At 52.3% G+C, this 12255-nt stretch overlaps 1 protein-coding gene and 1 long non-coding RNA gene across 33 annotated transcripts in view; one reads left to right on the top strand and one right to left on the bottom strand.

Annotated features, from left to right (window-relative positions):
- LOC100155748 overlaps positions 1–5922 on the top strand; it is a 60809-nt gene extending 54887 nt beyond the window's left edge. The window contains exon 3 of the long non-coding RNA XR_002337860.1: positions 5811–5922. This is a non-coding gene — a long non-coding RNA (uncharacterized LOC100155748). The remainder of the gene's footprint in view (positions 1–5810) is intronic.
- Positions 5917–12255, bottom strand: part of TNK2 (tyrosine kinase non receptor 2) — a 42561-nt gene continuing 36222 nt past the window's right edge. For 5 of the 32 annotated variants that reach the window (XM_021070178.1, XM_021070167.1, XM_021070169.1 and 2 more), the window contains exons 11-15: positions 10908–10999; positions 10288–10332; positions 8195–9540; positions 7680–8095; positions 5917–6730 (exon numbers count right to left, since the gene is read on the bottom strand). In XM_021070178.1, coding sequence (XP_020925837.1) covers positions 6724–6730; positions 7680–8095; positions 8195–9540; positions 10288–10332; positions 10908–10999 — 1906 coding nt within the window. In that variant the 3' untranslated portion in view covers positions 5917–6723. The remainder of the gene's footprint in view (positions 6731–7679; positions 8096–8194; positions 9541–10287; positions 10333–10907; positions 11000–12255) is intronic. The other 27 variants (XM_021070187.1, XM_021070189.1, XM_021070172.1 and 24 more) reach the window with 10 other exon arrangements.

Below are 12255 nucleotides of genomic sequence, written 5' to 3'. Positions count from 1 at the left end.
CTCTTTGGGATTAGAGTGGAGCTGCCTTACTTCCAGGCTTTACACTCTTGATCATGTGATAGGCTCCCCTGGGAATGCTGGTGAATGGAGATTCCAGTTCAGGAGGTCCAGGGTAGGGCCTGGCTTCTACATTTCTAGCAGGTTCCCAGATGGTGCTAACACTGCTCTTCCTACCTCATGCCACCCTTTAAGTAGCAAGGATAATGATACCTTAGGATAAAGGGTGAACACACAAGATGCAGCCTGTGGTGAGGCTAGTGATGATGGGACTAGAGATGTTTCCCTCAGAATTTGGTCTAGTGGTTTGTAAAGCTCCACCTTGTCTCTCCCTCACAAAGGGCAGCAGCAATTCTCTCTACCTGGTGCCAGAGCCATAGAGGAGGAAACCATGCATTCTGGGAGCCATCCTGGTAGTGGCAGCAAGAACCAAGGGAGAAAACTCCAAAGAGACAGCTTCAGAGAAGATAGTTGGGACAGTGAAAATGTCCCTACCTGAAGAGTGCATATATTTTTGTTTAGCTTTTTATCCTGGAACAGTTCATTCACCCTCTTAAGTAGAATGAGCCCTCATATTCCATCCCCAGCTCCAACAATTATCAACTCATGGCCTATCTCTTTCAACCATCTGGACTATTCTCAACAGGTCACTTCATTCAGAAGTATTTTTAAACAAAGCTCCAAAATATAAGCCCTCTCTTTAAAAACATAGGTTTTGGAGTTCCTGTTGTGGCTCTGTGGTTAACAATCCAACTGGGAACCATGAGGTTGTGGGTTCCATCCCTGGCCTCGCTCAGTGGGTTAACGATCCGGCGTTGCCGTGAGCTGTGGTGTAGGTTGCAGACGTGGCTCGGATCCCATGTTGCTGTGGCTCTGGCATAGGCTGGCGGCTGCAGCTCCGATTTGACCCCTAGCCTGGGAACCTCCATATGCCACAGAAGCGGCCCTAGAAAAGACAAAAAACAAAAACAAAAAACAAAAAAAAATAGGTTTTTTTTAAATAAGGGAGACAAATCTTTCTGAAAAGCCATTTAGCAATATCTATAATTTGTCACAAAACAAAAATGTTAACAAAATAATGTGTTAATAGAGAATTTTTATATTTAATTTTGATAGAATGAAAAAACGCAGTGTTTAAGTATCCTTTGAGAAAATGAATTTAAAGATACAGAAAACTGTTTGTGGGAGTTCCCATTGTGGCACAGCACGCTAATTATCCAGCTTGTCTCTCTGAGGGTGCCGGTTTGATCCCTGGCCTGGCACAGTGGGTTAAGGATCCAGTGTTGCTACATCTGTGGCTCAGATTTGATCCCTGGCCCAGAAACTTCCATATGCCACGAGGTTGGCTGAAAAAGAGGACGGCTTATGGTATCAAACGTTAAGTAAAAAAGGCAGGTATATAACAGTACAAGCCAAATTACCTTATTTTTATAAAACCACAATAAAGACAATATATATGCACAGGAAAAAAAAACTGGAAGAAAATACATCAAAATTTCGAGTGGCTTTCCGGGTAATTTTAATTTTCTCATGCTTTTCTGAAGTCTTAGTTCAACAATGCACACATATGACAATCATAAAAACAACATTAAAAAATACAGTGAGGGGAGTTCCCGTCGTGGCGCAGTGGTTAACGAATCCGACTAGGAACCATGAGGTTGCGGGTTCGGTCCCTGCCCTTGCTCAGTGGGTTAACGATCCGGCGTTGCCGTGAGCTGTGGTGTAGGTTGCAGACGTGGCTCGGATCCTGCGTTGCTGTGGCTCTGGCGTAGGCCGGTGGCTACAGCTCCGATTCAACCCCTAGCCTGGGAACCTCCATATGCCACGGGAGCGGCCCAAGAAATAGCAACAACAACAACAAAAGACAAAAAAAATAAAATAAAAATAAATAAATAAAATAAAATACAGTGAGGGTAGGGGCTTCCCAAAGGGCACCTGCATCCTTCTCAGAGTTTTCCTTGAGCCCCCAGCATCCTTCCAGGTAGCCCAGAGTTTCTTTCCTTGGTTACAGGTAGGCTCCTTCAAAGCCCCCACTTGGTCCCTTTTCCTGGCATTTAATCCTAGGTGGCCGCTGTTTGGCTCCAGATGTTGGGTAAACTGTTCTTTCCCTTGAAGCTTTTCTGGAATGAGCCCTTTAAGCACCCAAGAACCTGGGCCAGGACCTTTTGGACCTAATTGATTTATTGGGCAATGTCTATACAATCTTATCCCTCTGTCCCCTTATCATGACATTTAGCCCAAGAGACTGTAATGTCACATATTGCCAATAGGTGGTGCTCCCCAACACAAAAGCACTCTTGCCCAGGCGTTATGAAGATAGATTTCAGGCATCATGGTTTACACAATAATTTCTTGAGATGGTGTGCGGACATAGCATTGCTATGTAAGGGCACGGAGACAAATTTACCACCTACCATTTCCTCTACCGTCACCACCAAGAATAGCCATTCCAACACCAAAAATGTAGGAAGACAAAACGATCTCAGAATAAAGATAGTCCTTGCAATTTTAAGAAAAACCCAGTTTCTTGGTTCTTATCATTTCACCACAAGCCAGTGAAAATTCGACCCTAGTCCAGCACTGGCCCTGGACTGGCTTTCAGGAACCCCTGCTTTACCCAAGGATTCCAGGAATTAGTGGTCCCTCTATTCCCAAAGTTCAGATTTCTGTAAAAGTTAATTTGCTTCAGATTAAGAACACCTTTATTTTCCCAGTGTGCAGTAAGGCACATATGCTAGATCTTCCCTCCACTTGTAATTGCACTGGAGAGGCAAGCCACTTTTAAGCACAGCCATCTCTCTTCAAAACACAGGTCCAACCACATTATTCCTCTGCTGCTGCTTCTCTGCCATCTCCCTTTGTCTATAAATTAGGTAACTCAGCATTTCACACCAGCGGCTTCATGATCCAGGCCTGCCTCACTCACCAGGATCACACGAAAGCTCCCTGCAACCACTCCAGATGCTTAACAGAAGGACTGGTGCTAGCCTTGCCAACTTGAGTACCCAGGACAGGCCAGTTTGTCTCCACACCTTTACATGTGCAGTTCCCCACACCCGCCATGCTTTCATACTGCCTCACCTTCCCGGCACATGCCTGTTCTTCTCCATCAGGTCAGCACAGTGTCACCTTCTCTGGGGAGCCACCTCCTCTGATCCCAAGGCACTTGGCACATAATGATCTGAGAGCACTCATCATCTTGCTGCAGTATCATAATCCCCTGGGACATAGACATTGTTCAACTTGTATCCCCTCTTCAGGGCTTGACACAAAGAAGGTACCCAATGAATTCTTACTGAGTTATTGATTCTCCATGTTGGCAAACAAACCTGGGTCGACTTTTTAGTATTTTCCCTTACCATCTTTTCACTAAACCTAGGAGATGCTGGCAGAGCTGGCAGGCTGATGAGGAGTGAGAAAAACAGCAAGAAACCCTAGGGTTTAGGGAACTGTGTGTTTGACAAGAAAAGTACCTTGGGTCTCCTGACCCCCTGAGAAACCCCCAGATACTTCCATATCCCACTTACAAAAAATATTTTTGAAATGTGTTAGCTCTGCTTTCGTCCACCAAAAAATGACTTTTTTTGGCCATGCCTGCAGCATTCTCAAGTTCCCAGACCAGGAATCAAACCCAAGCCACAGCAGGGACAATGCCAGATCCCTAACCCACTGTGCCACCAGGGAACTCCCCCAGTGACATTTTTTTTAATGGGGTAAAAAATGCCCATGATCTATAAATAGGAATGACTTTGTAGCAAAAGAACAAATTGTTTCCACAAAGGGGGTGGGTCAGAAAAGAAGACAGTTGTACACACAGAACTGTTCTGTGTATAATGTAAACTACTGATTGGTAGGGACAGGCAGGAACATGAAGAAATAGAACGTATTATGATTATAATTTATTGGGTGCTTATCATGGCCCATGCACTTAGCAAAATGTTTTACCTATGTGACCTCACTTAATCCTCACAACCATTCTATAAATACTCTCCCCCAGTTTACAGGCTCAGAAAGGTTAAGAAACTTTCCCAAGAATAGAATCCAGGTCTAATAGCAATGCCCAAAGGTAACTTAATACTTTGCCCATTCTATATCACATTTGACTGATTTTTAAAAATTGCAGCTAAATAGAATTTAATTCCTGCCTGATGAACAGTGTACACAAAACACATTTGGATCTGAAGGCTAAAGTCCTCCCAAGCCTCAGGACCACCATGTAGGCCAGCTTTGAGCCCCAGATACTGAGAGCAACCCAGACCCATCCTGAATGGTCTTTGTTTTTTTTTTTGTCTTTTGCTATTTCTTGGGCCGCTCCCTCGGCATATGGAGGTTCCCAGGCGAGGGGTCGGATCGGAGCTGTAGCTGCCGGCCTATGCCAGAGCCACAGCAACGTGGGATCCGAGCCATGTCTGTGACCTTCACTACAGCTCACAGCAGCACCGGATCCTTAACCCACTGAGCAAGGGCAGGGACCGAACCCGCAACCTCATGGTTCCTAGTCGGATTCGTTAACCACTGTGCCACGACGGGAACTTCTGGTCTTTGTTTTTAATAAACCCAAGCTGTTAGCATCCTTTCTTATGATTTATCTCTTTTCCTAAAGTTCAGATGATATGGCAAAGCACAAAAGGCTAAATGTCTTGATCCAGTAAATTCCTAAAAACCAGTAAGAAATGGATTATTAATTTAACTTTTTAGTAGGTCAGGGCTATCAATAGGTATCTCATAGAAAGGAAATATAAATAGCACAACATTTTTAAAAAAACGTTCATTCATTCATTAGAGGGATGCAGATTAAAAACTACAGACACACCATTTTCCACCTGTCAGACTATCAAAAGTCAGAAAGTTCTGGTACCATGTGGAAAGCTCTCACATACTCTGGTGGCTGTGATACTGGGAACAGCCTCCTCCATGGGGAGAAAGTTGGCAGGATCCCTTATTACTACACACTCTGACTCAGGAGCACCAGTTCTGGGAACTCATCCTTCAGATTGCCTTCCAAATGAAGTATAACCCACATCTGCCATTTATTGCTGAAATGGCTGTAACTGCAGAGGACTGGAAACCACCAAATATCCATCAAAAGAGGCCTGGTTAAATAGGTTATAGTACATCCATATCCATGCAACCCTAAACAAGAATGGGGAAGATCTTCCAGTATGGCTACAGAGCTCTTCAAAATACTGTAGGTGTGGAGTTCCCGTCGTGGAACAGTAGAACGAATCCGACTAGGAACGATGAGGTTGAGGGTTCGATCCCTGGCCTTGCTCAGTGGGTTAAGGATCTGGCGTTGCCCTGAGCTGTGATGTACGTCGCAGACGCGGCTTGGATCCTGTGTTTCTGTGGCTGTGGTGCAGCCGGCAGTTGTAGCTCCGATTTGACCCCTCGCCTGCGACCCTCCATAAGCTGTGGGTGCGGCCCTATAAAGCAAAAATAAATAAATTAATTACTATAAACAGAATACTGTAGATGAAAAAAAATAAGAAACATACGAGAAACTGATGAGAAACAGCCTCTGGAGAGGGGAGCTAGCAGCTGGAATGGGAAATGTCACTGTATAGTTTTTGGTACTTTTTGAATTTTGAATCACATGAATTATTAGAAAAAGAAAATACTTATACATATTCAGGCCTTTCATGTTATGGCTTAACTCCAGTTAATTGTGCTAGTGTACTCTGTCATGCAGTATATCCTGCCTCAGGGAAACTCCAGAGCGAAAACCTGGGGATTCTGAGTCCATGACTCCATCAGGCCCTCTGCCAGCCCCTTACGGTAAACTAGGCATGCAATCCCTCCCTCTGTCTATACAGGTGGTGCTACAGAGCCTGCTGTCCAGGACAAATGGCAGTGGGCTGGGGAGCCCAGGAGCCTCAGGTGACTGGACAAGAAGGAAAGAAACAGGCAGACACAAGTAAGTAACATAAAATAGAAACTAACTTTATTTCTCTGGGAGAAGCAGATATTCATGGCTGGGGCAGCAACTTTGGCGACAAAGACTGGTGGGAAAACATGTAACAGCACAGGGGAAAAGCTGGGTCAAGAGGAAGCACTGGTGTCCCTCTGGGGCAGCTGCCCCCTTGGTCTCCTTCCAACCCTGGGGCCTTGGGCCCTGGTCCCTGCCAGAGAATGATCTGGCACCCTTTCTCTGTTACCTGAGCCACCTCAGGCTATCTCCAGGCACAAGATCCTAAAACCAGCCATACCAATCCCATACCATGTCCATAGTTAGGCCACAAGTCACATTCTGTCTGACAACCCCTCTGCCTGCCAGGGGCTCCCTGGAAAAGGCCCAGCCCTGGGCCTGGTACTGGCCCACTTTTCTGTGTGGCCAACACATCCTTCTTGCCCCGGATCAAGCCTGGCGTCCTCGCCAGCAGGGCTTGGTGACATACTCCAGCCACAGGCCCCACCAGGGACTGAAGCCAGAGGCAGGTCAGCTGCAGGGTCTGCTGAGGCTGCCCCCAGGCCTGCCTTCTAGAGGCTCCTTCTTGTACCTCAGCAGGGGGGCACTGAGGGCTCTGAGGTTGTAGGGACAGCGCCAGGTGAGGAAGGGACAGGCAAGGCAGGGTTCCCAGCCTCCTGCTGCCTTAGCCTCACTCTGCCACTGGGAGCAGCAGGTACAGCAGGTCCTTCAGACCTAGGCAGGGCATCTCCCTGCCCTTGTGAGATGGACAGGCTCAAGTGATTTCTTCAGGGCAGAGACCCTCTGGCTTTCCAGATATCTCAGCGCCTAAAGGAGGGAAACAACCAGAAAGCCCTCCATCAACAGGGGGATAGTGCAACAATCTTGGGTGTGAGAGGGCCTCTCAGTGCCAGCCAAATTCTATCGAAAACTGGCGGTTCTAGGCAATGATTTTAGAATTTATCATCCTAGAATGCCTTCTTTACTTTGATAAACTGAAAATAAGAGAATAACATTATAAATTATTATGCACAATGTTAGCAGTAACTAATCTGTAGTTACTGATGCAGATTCATAAGAATAACCATGAGATAATGGCTAACTTCAGTGATGGTCTCCCTTGGGCCAAACATTTGCAGTGTGGTGTCAGATGCCACCCTCATTCACTCCTCTAACCACTTCTGTGAGGTAGGCACTATCATTTACACACATTTTACAGATGAGGACCCTGAGAGATCAGGAAAGTAGCATTAGCTGATGCCACGTGGGAGCAGAAGGCTGGTCCTAACTCAGGCTGTCTGCCGCCAGAGGACTCTGAAAGCCCACACCCTGCTGGTGCCTCCCGGGGGGATTTCACCACTTTCTGACTTGATAAAACATTCATTTTTATGTATTTATATTCTATATTCCATATGTTATTTACATTATATATTTTGTTATATATAAATATATGAATTTTTATAGCAAAGTAATAGGATTTTTTAAATTAGACATTTCAAAAGGCATTAGAACCCTGTTATTTTAAAGTGAAATAGGAAATGAAGACGGAAGCCATTTCTGTTTAAATCAGTGAGTCCTACCTATACTGCTGCTCACTGGAGCCGCTCTCAGGAAGCAAGCCCCTGCACCCAAGAGAGGCTCCAGTTCCTTTTACCATTACTGTTTCTGCAAAGAACTGCCCATCCTGGGATCAGGCCCCTCCCTCCTCCTGGCTGGGGACCCCTGAGTCTCTGGCCTTGACACCCTCAGGGACAGGAGGTGGCAGGTGCAGGCTCACTTGTGGAGGGTGGGGCTGCTCACTTGTGGTGGGCGGAGCCGCAGGAGCCCAGCAGGTGACAGCCCGCCTGCTCCAGGTTCCAGTCGAACATCTCCAGCACTTTGTGGCACTCGCCTCGGGGCCGCAGACCCAACCCAAATAGCTGCTCCACCTGAAGAGCAGAAGGTGGTGCCATGGGACACGCTGGGGCTGCGGGGCGCCAGACAAGGGCAGGGCCGAGGAGAGCCAGGGAGCGGGGTCGGGAGGGGGTGAGTGGGAGGAGAGCTGCAGACCCAGTCTTCAGGGTCCCTGAAAGCCAGAGCAGGCAGGAGGTATGGTACCTTCAGATACTGGGCAGCCCTCTGCACGCTCCAGCTGTGGCTCTGCAAGGCCGCCTGGCACTCCTCTGTGGTCACCCCATGCACCATGGCCTGTAGCTGGGCACACCCACCCACCGTCAACACGACTCAGGCCCCTTCTGCTGGGTCCCTTGGGCCCCTGACCCTCCTCACCCTGCAGCCAGGCCCACTACTCACCATCTGGATCTTGTCTGCTGGGCATCCAGCCTCTGGCCCTTCCCCGGGGCAGACCCTCTGTGGCAGACGAGCAGTGGCCCTCAGGGCTGGTGGCCGGGCCCCTGGGTTGCTGTTGTTGGTGGAGAAGTTGGCCTTGGGGTCCGGGGCCGCCTGTGGCATTGGTCGAACAGTGGCAGTGGGGGCAGCAGGGGCTGGGGTGCTGGGAGGGGGCAGCAGCAGGGGCACAGGCATCGGGTCTGCCTCTTCAGGGCTCTGGGCCTCACGTAAGAAGCGCTGGTAGCGCTCCAGGTAGGGTGGGCGCTCAGGTAGCAGGTAGTAGTGGGTGCTGCTGACCTTCTTGCCATCTCGGACAATGGGTAAGATGCAGGGGCCGGCCCGGGGGCCAGGTGCCTGGATCACCTGGGGTGTGGCATACTTGGGGTCTGAGGCAAAGCTTTGGGTGGTGGGCATGGTCTTCCCAGGTGAGCTTGAGAGCCGGGGTGGCAGCGGGGAGCTGCCAGGTGGCACCAGGGGACTAGGGGTCCTTGAGCCTTGTGGGGACAGGGGCTCCCGCGGAGGCACCCGGGGAGGGGAGGCAGGTCCAGGCCACCGCCCCATCTCCTCCTCACTTGAGGGGGCTGGAGACAGCTCACCACGAGGGCGTGTGGGCCTTGGGGGGATGGGTACCCGAGGGGGCACCTGGGGCTTGTCATCAGCCCCAGGGCTGGGCAAGGGGACAAGAGAGCTGGCAGGGACCTGTAGTTGCCGCATGCACTCCTGCTGCAGTGCCTGGAAGATCTCTGCTGTCTGGGCTGAGTTGGGTGGCTTGCCCCCACCCTGGGGTGGGAGGAACAGATTGTCCTCCAGGGGAGGGAGGAGCTGTGCCGGCTCAGGCACGAAGGCATAATTGGTCTCACCCTGGCTGGACCCAGCAGAGACCTCTGCACCCACCAGGGTGCTGTTGATGGAGCAGACCTCAAAGTCATCCTCATCTTGGGCCACGTCATCATAGGCGGGAGGTGGGGGCAGCGGGCGTGCATCCCAGTCCACCACAGGCGTGGGATGCAGGGGCCGGGGCAGTGCCCGCGTGGGGCTCTGCGGCGGGGTCTTATCCAGCAAGGAACAGGCGTCCATGGCCAGCTGCGCCAGTGAGGGTGCACAGGGGCGAGGGGCCGGGGCTACAGGCTCCTCGCTGAAGTCAATGAGCGTGATCTCACCGCTGCCACGGCCTGCCTTGGTACCCGGCACCCGGGCTGAGGGCTTCGCTAGCCACAGCCCACGGGGCAGCCCTGGCTTCCGCAGGCTCAGCCTCTTCAAGTCACTTGACAGGGGGTCTTGGTCTTCACTCACAGGGTCGTAGGTTGGTTCTGCGATGGAAGGGAGGCCCCAACAGGGAGGCAGGGTTAGGTGGGGGGATAGGAAAAGGTGGGGTGTGGGGAAGGCATCCAGGTATCCCCCACCAGCTCCCCACTCCCAGTTCCCCTGGAGGTCAGCCCTCAGCTGCCAGTGTTCTCTATGCTCACAGACCCTTCTCAAACAGGAGGGCAGAACCTACTCTGGATACTGGCAGCCCTCTAGGGGGTCTGGTGAGCTCCTGCCTCCATCTCCGCTAGAGCAGGGAACACCGCACACCTGCCAGCCTCTGACACCCCCTGTCAGCACAAGACCCCAAACACCCCTGCTCCTGAGCCCTAGTTAGTAATCCCTACCCGATTACGGCACACCGTTAGTGCAGGCAGGGGACCGTGGGCAGTCTCCCACCATCAAGAGCAACGGGAGCTATATCCTTAAGAGAGGACGGAGCTCCTGATCAACTGGCACGAGAGCCCACACAGCCTCTGCAGGTCCCACAGGAAGTGAGGCAGGGCCAGGCAACAGTGGACAGAGGCGAAGTGGGCGCCAGGATCATACACTTGTTCCAGAAGCCCAGACGTTTGGGGGTGGGGGGAGAGGCAGGCATGCCGGGCCAGGTCAGCAGCAAAAGCTCACAGCACACACCCGCTTCCCCTCCCAGCCAGCCGGCTGGCCAGGGCTCTGTACCTTCCAGGAGGAGAGGAATGAGAAGTGAGAGGGGGCGGGACGGGGGCCAAGGCACCGAGAGCAGCCCCACTTACTCTGAGTGAAGATGGCAGGCTGAGGAGGGCGAGGTGGAGGCTCCCCTGTAAGAAAGGCCATGCGGAGAGTAGAGGGGGAGAGCAGGAGAGACAGGACAAGGGAAGGGAGACAGCCAGACGAGAGGGCAGAGTGTGGAGAGAGAGGGAGAGAGAGAGAGAGATGTGAATAGGGGCGAGTGCAGTACAAACTCGGCAGCAATGGGAAGCAGTGGGGCGGCAGGATGGGAAAACTGTGTTCCGGAGCGACAGGCCTGGGATCCGGGAGATGGATGAGGCTCTGGGCCAAGATGGAGCCCGTGGGGTGGTTTTGGCTCAGGAGAGGCGAGCAGAATTAGGGGGAGTGAGGAGAGCCAGGATCTGAGCAGGGCGGGGAGGGGAGGGAGGAGGGAAGCCGAGCGGGCAGGCCAGCGCAGGAGTGCCCAGGGTGCCCACTTCGGCGGATACAGCTGCCTCTCCTTGTCCGCCCCACCCCCAGCCTGAGCAAGGGACACAGCTGTCCCCCTGCTGCCCCGACCCAACCGTCCCAGAGCAGGAACAGTCGGCTCAGGGTTGCCTGAGGAGACAGCACCCCTTCCTAGCAGCTGATGGACTAGGGGACCCAGGGGTGTGGAGACCCTTACTTTTCACCCTGCCCAGGTGCTGGGGGGGTCTGGAGGCGCTTAGTTCCACGCTCAGCAGGTCGGGAGGGTCCATGGGGTTTCCCAGATAGAGTCTGTGAGGAGAGAACTGAGTCAGAGGTGGGGAAGAGTGTGGTGTTGGCAGTGACACCCTGGAGAAGGTGCTGGGCCTGTTCCTGTAGGGTCAGGCAGAAGACAGAACCATTTCATCCAAGCCCTTTGCAAGCATGGTTCTGCGGCACAGGACTTCCCCCTCCCAGGAGCTCCCTTCTGTAGATCTAGCTGTGACTGGGAGGGGTACCATGTGGAGGGAGAGGGGGCAGAGAAAGAACGAACTGATCGCAGGTTGAAAAGCCTGGGACTGTAGGGGCTCCAAGAATACCCTACAAGGGCAGAGCTGGCCCTCTACAACTCCCACGGCACCCCAACCCACGCCTGGCAGCCACCACCTGCTGGCACACTCTCTTGTCTCCCACCAGGCCTGTGGCATCTGGGCCACACTGCCCCAGTCAGGATCGTAGGAGGCATCCTTCTGTCCCACTGCCAGGAGGGGAGTAGGGGCTGGGCCACTGCCTCACTCCCAATTCACCTGCAACCCTTGTGCTGACTGTTAGGATCTATAGGACTTAGTCACTGGGGCTGATTGAAGCTGGGAGGAATGGGGCTGGGCTGGCCACCGCACGCCAGGAGAGGGCAGAGGGCACCGGCCTCCTGGAAGGGCGTCTGTGCTCGCTGCCCTCACCTGGCTCTTAGGAGGCAGCCATGGGCACCCTCCCAGGGCTTAGTGCTCTGGTGTGCGGGGGCAGGGATGCAGGGCCTGCTGCACCAAGTCCCTCAGGGCAGAAGTGTGTCAGAAGTTAGAGGAGAAAACGCTGCTGCCGAGAGCCCTGTGGGGCTGGCAGAAGCTTGGAGGCCCTGAGGGAGGAGCTCTGGGTGGCTCCCTGGGGCGGGACACCCAGGAAGTGACTAATTCTCCTGTGTGCTATCCCTAGATACCCCAAAGATGTCATCCTTTCACTTAAAGGAGACTGAACCCCCCCACCCCATGTCCAGACTGAGCAGACAGGCAGGGTGCAGAGCTGCTGCCTAAATCCCCTCTGAAGTTTCCCCACAGGGAGCTTTTTCTGGGCCTTGTGCCCCTGGGCCTGAGCCAGCAGCTCTGGGACTCTGGTACTACCAGCCGGAAAAGGGAAGCTGCCTAAATGCTGGGAGTCATGAGAAACTTTCCTACCTAACTACTTCCAAAGCCTGTTTCCTAGTCCATTTTCCTAAGACCAGTGTGCTAGGGGGCCTTTCCACCCAAAGAAAGAGTGGGCCCATCCTTTGAAGCTCCAACCCCAGTTCTGCCTAC

Source organism: Sus scrofa, chromosome 13 (genome assembly GCF_000003025.6).
Source record: "Sus scrofa isolate TJ Tabasco breed Duroc chromosome 13, Sscrofa11.1, whole genome shotgun sequence".
In the NCBI taxonomy this organism is placed as follows: Eukaryota; Metazoa; Chordata; class Mammalia; order Artiodactyla; family Suidae; genus Sus; species Sus scrofa.
This window is presented reverse-complemented; position numbering and strand designations above follow the sequence as displayed.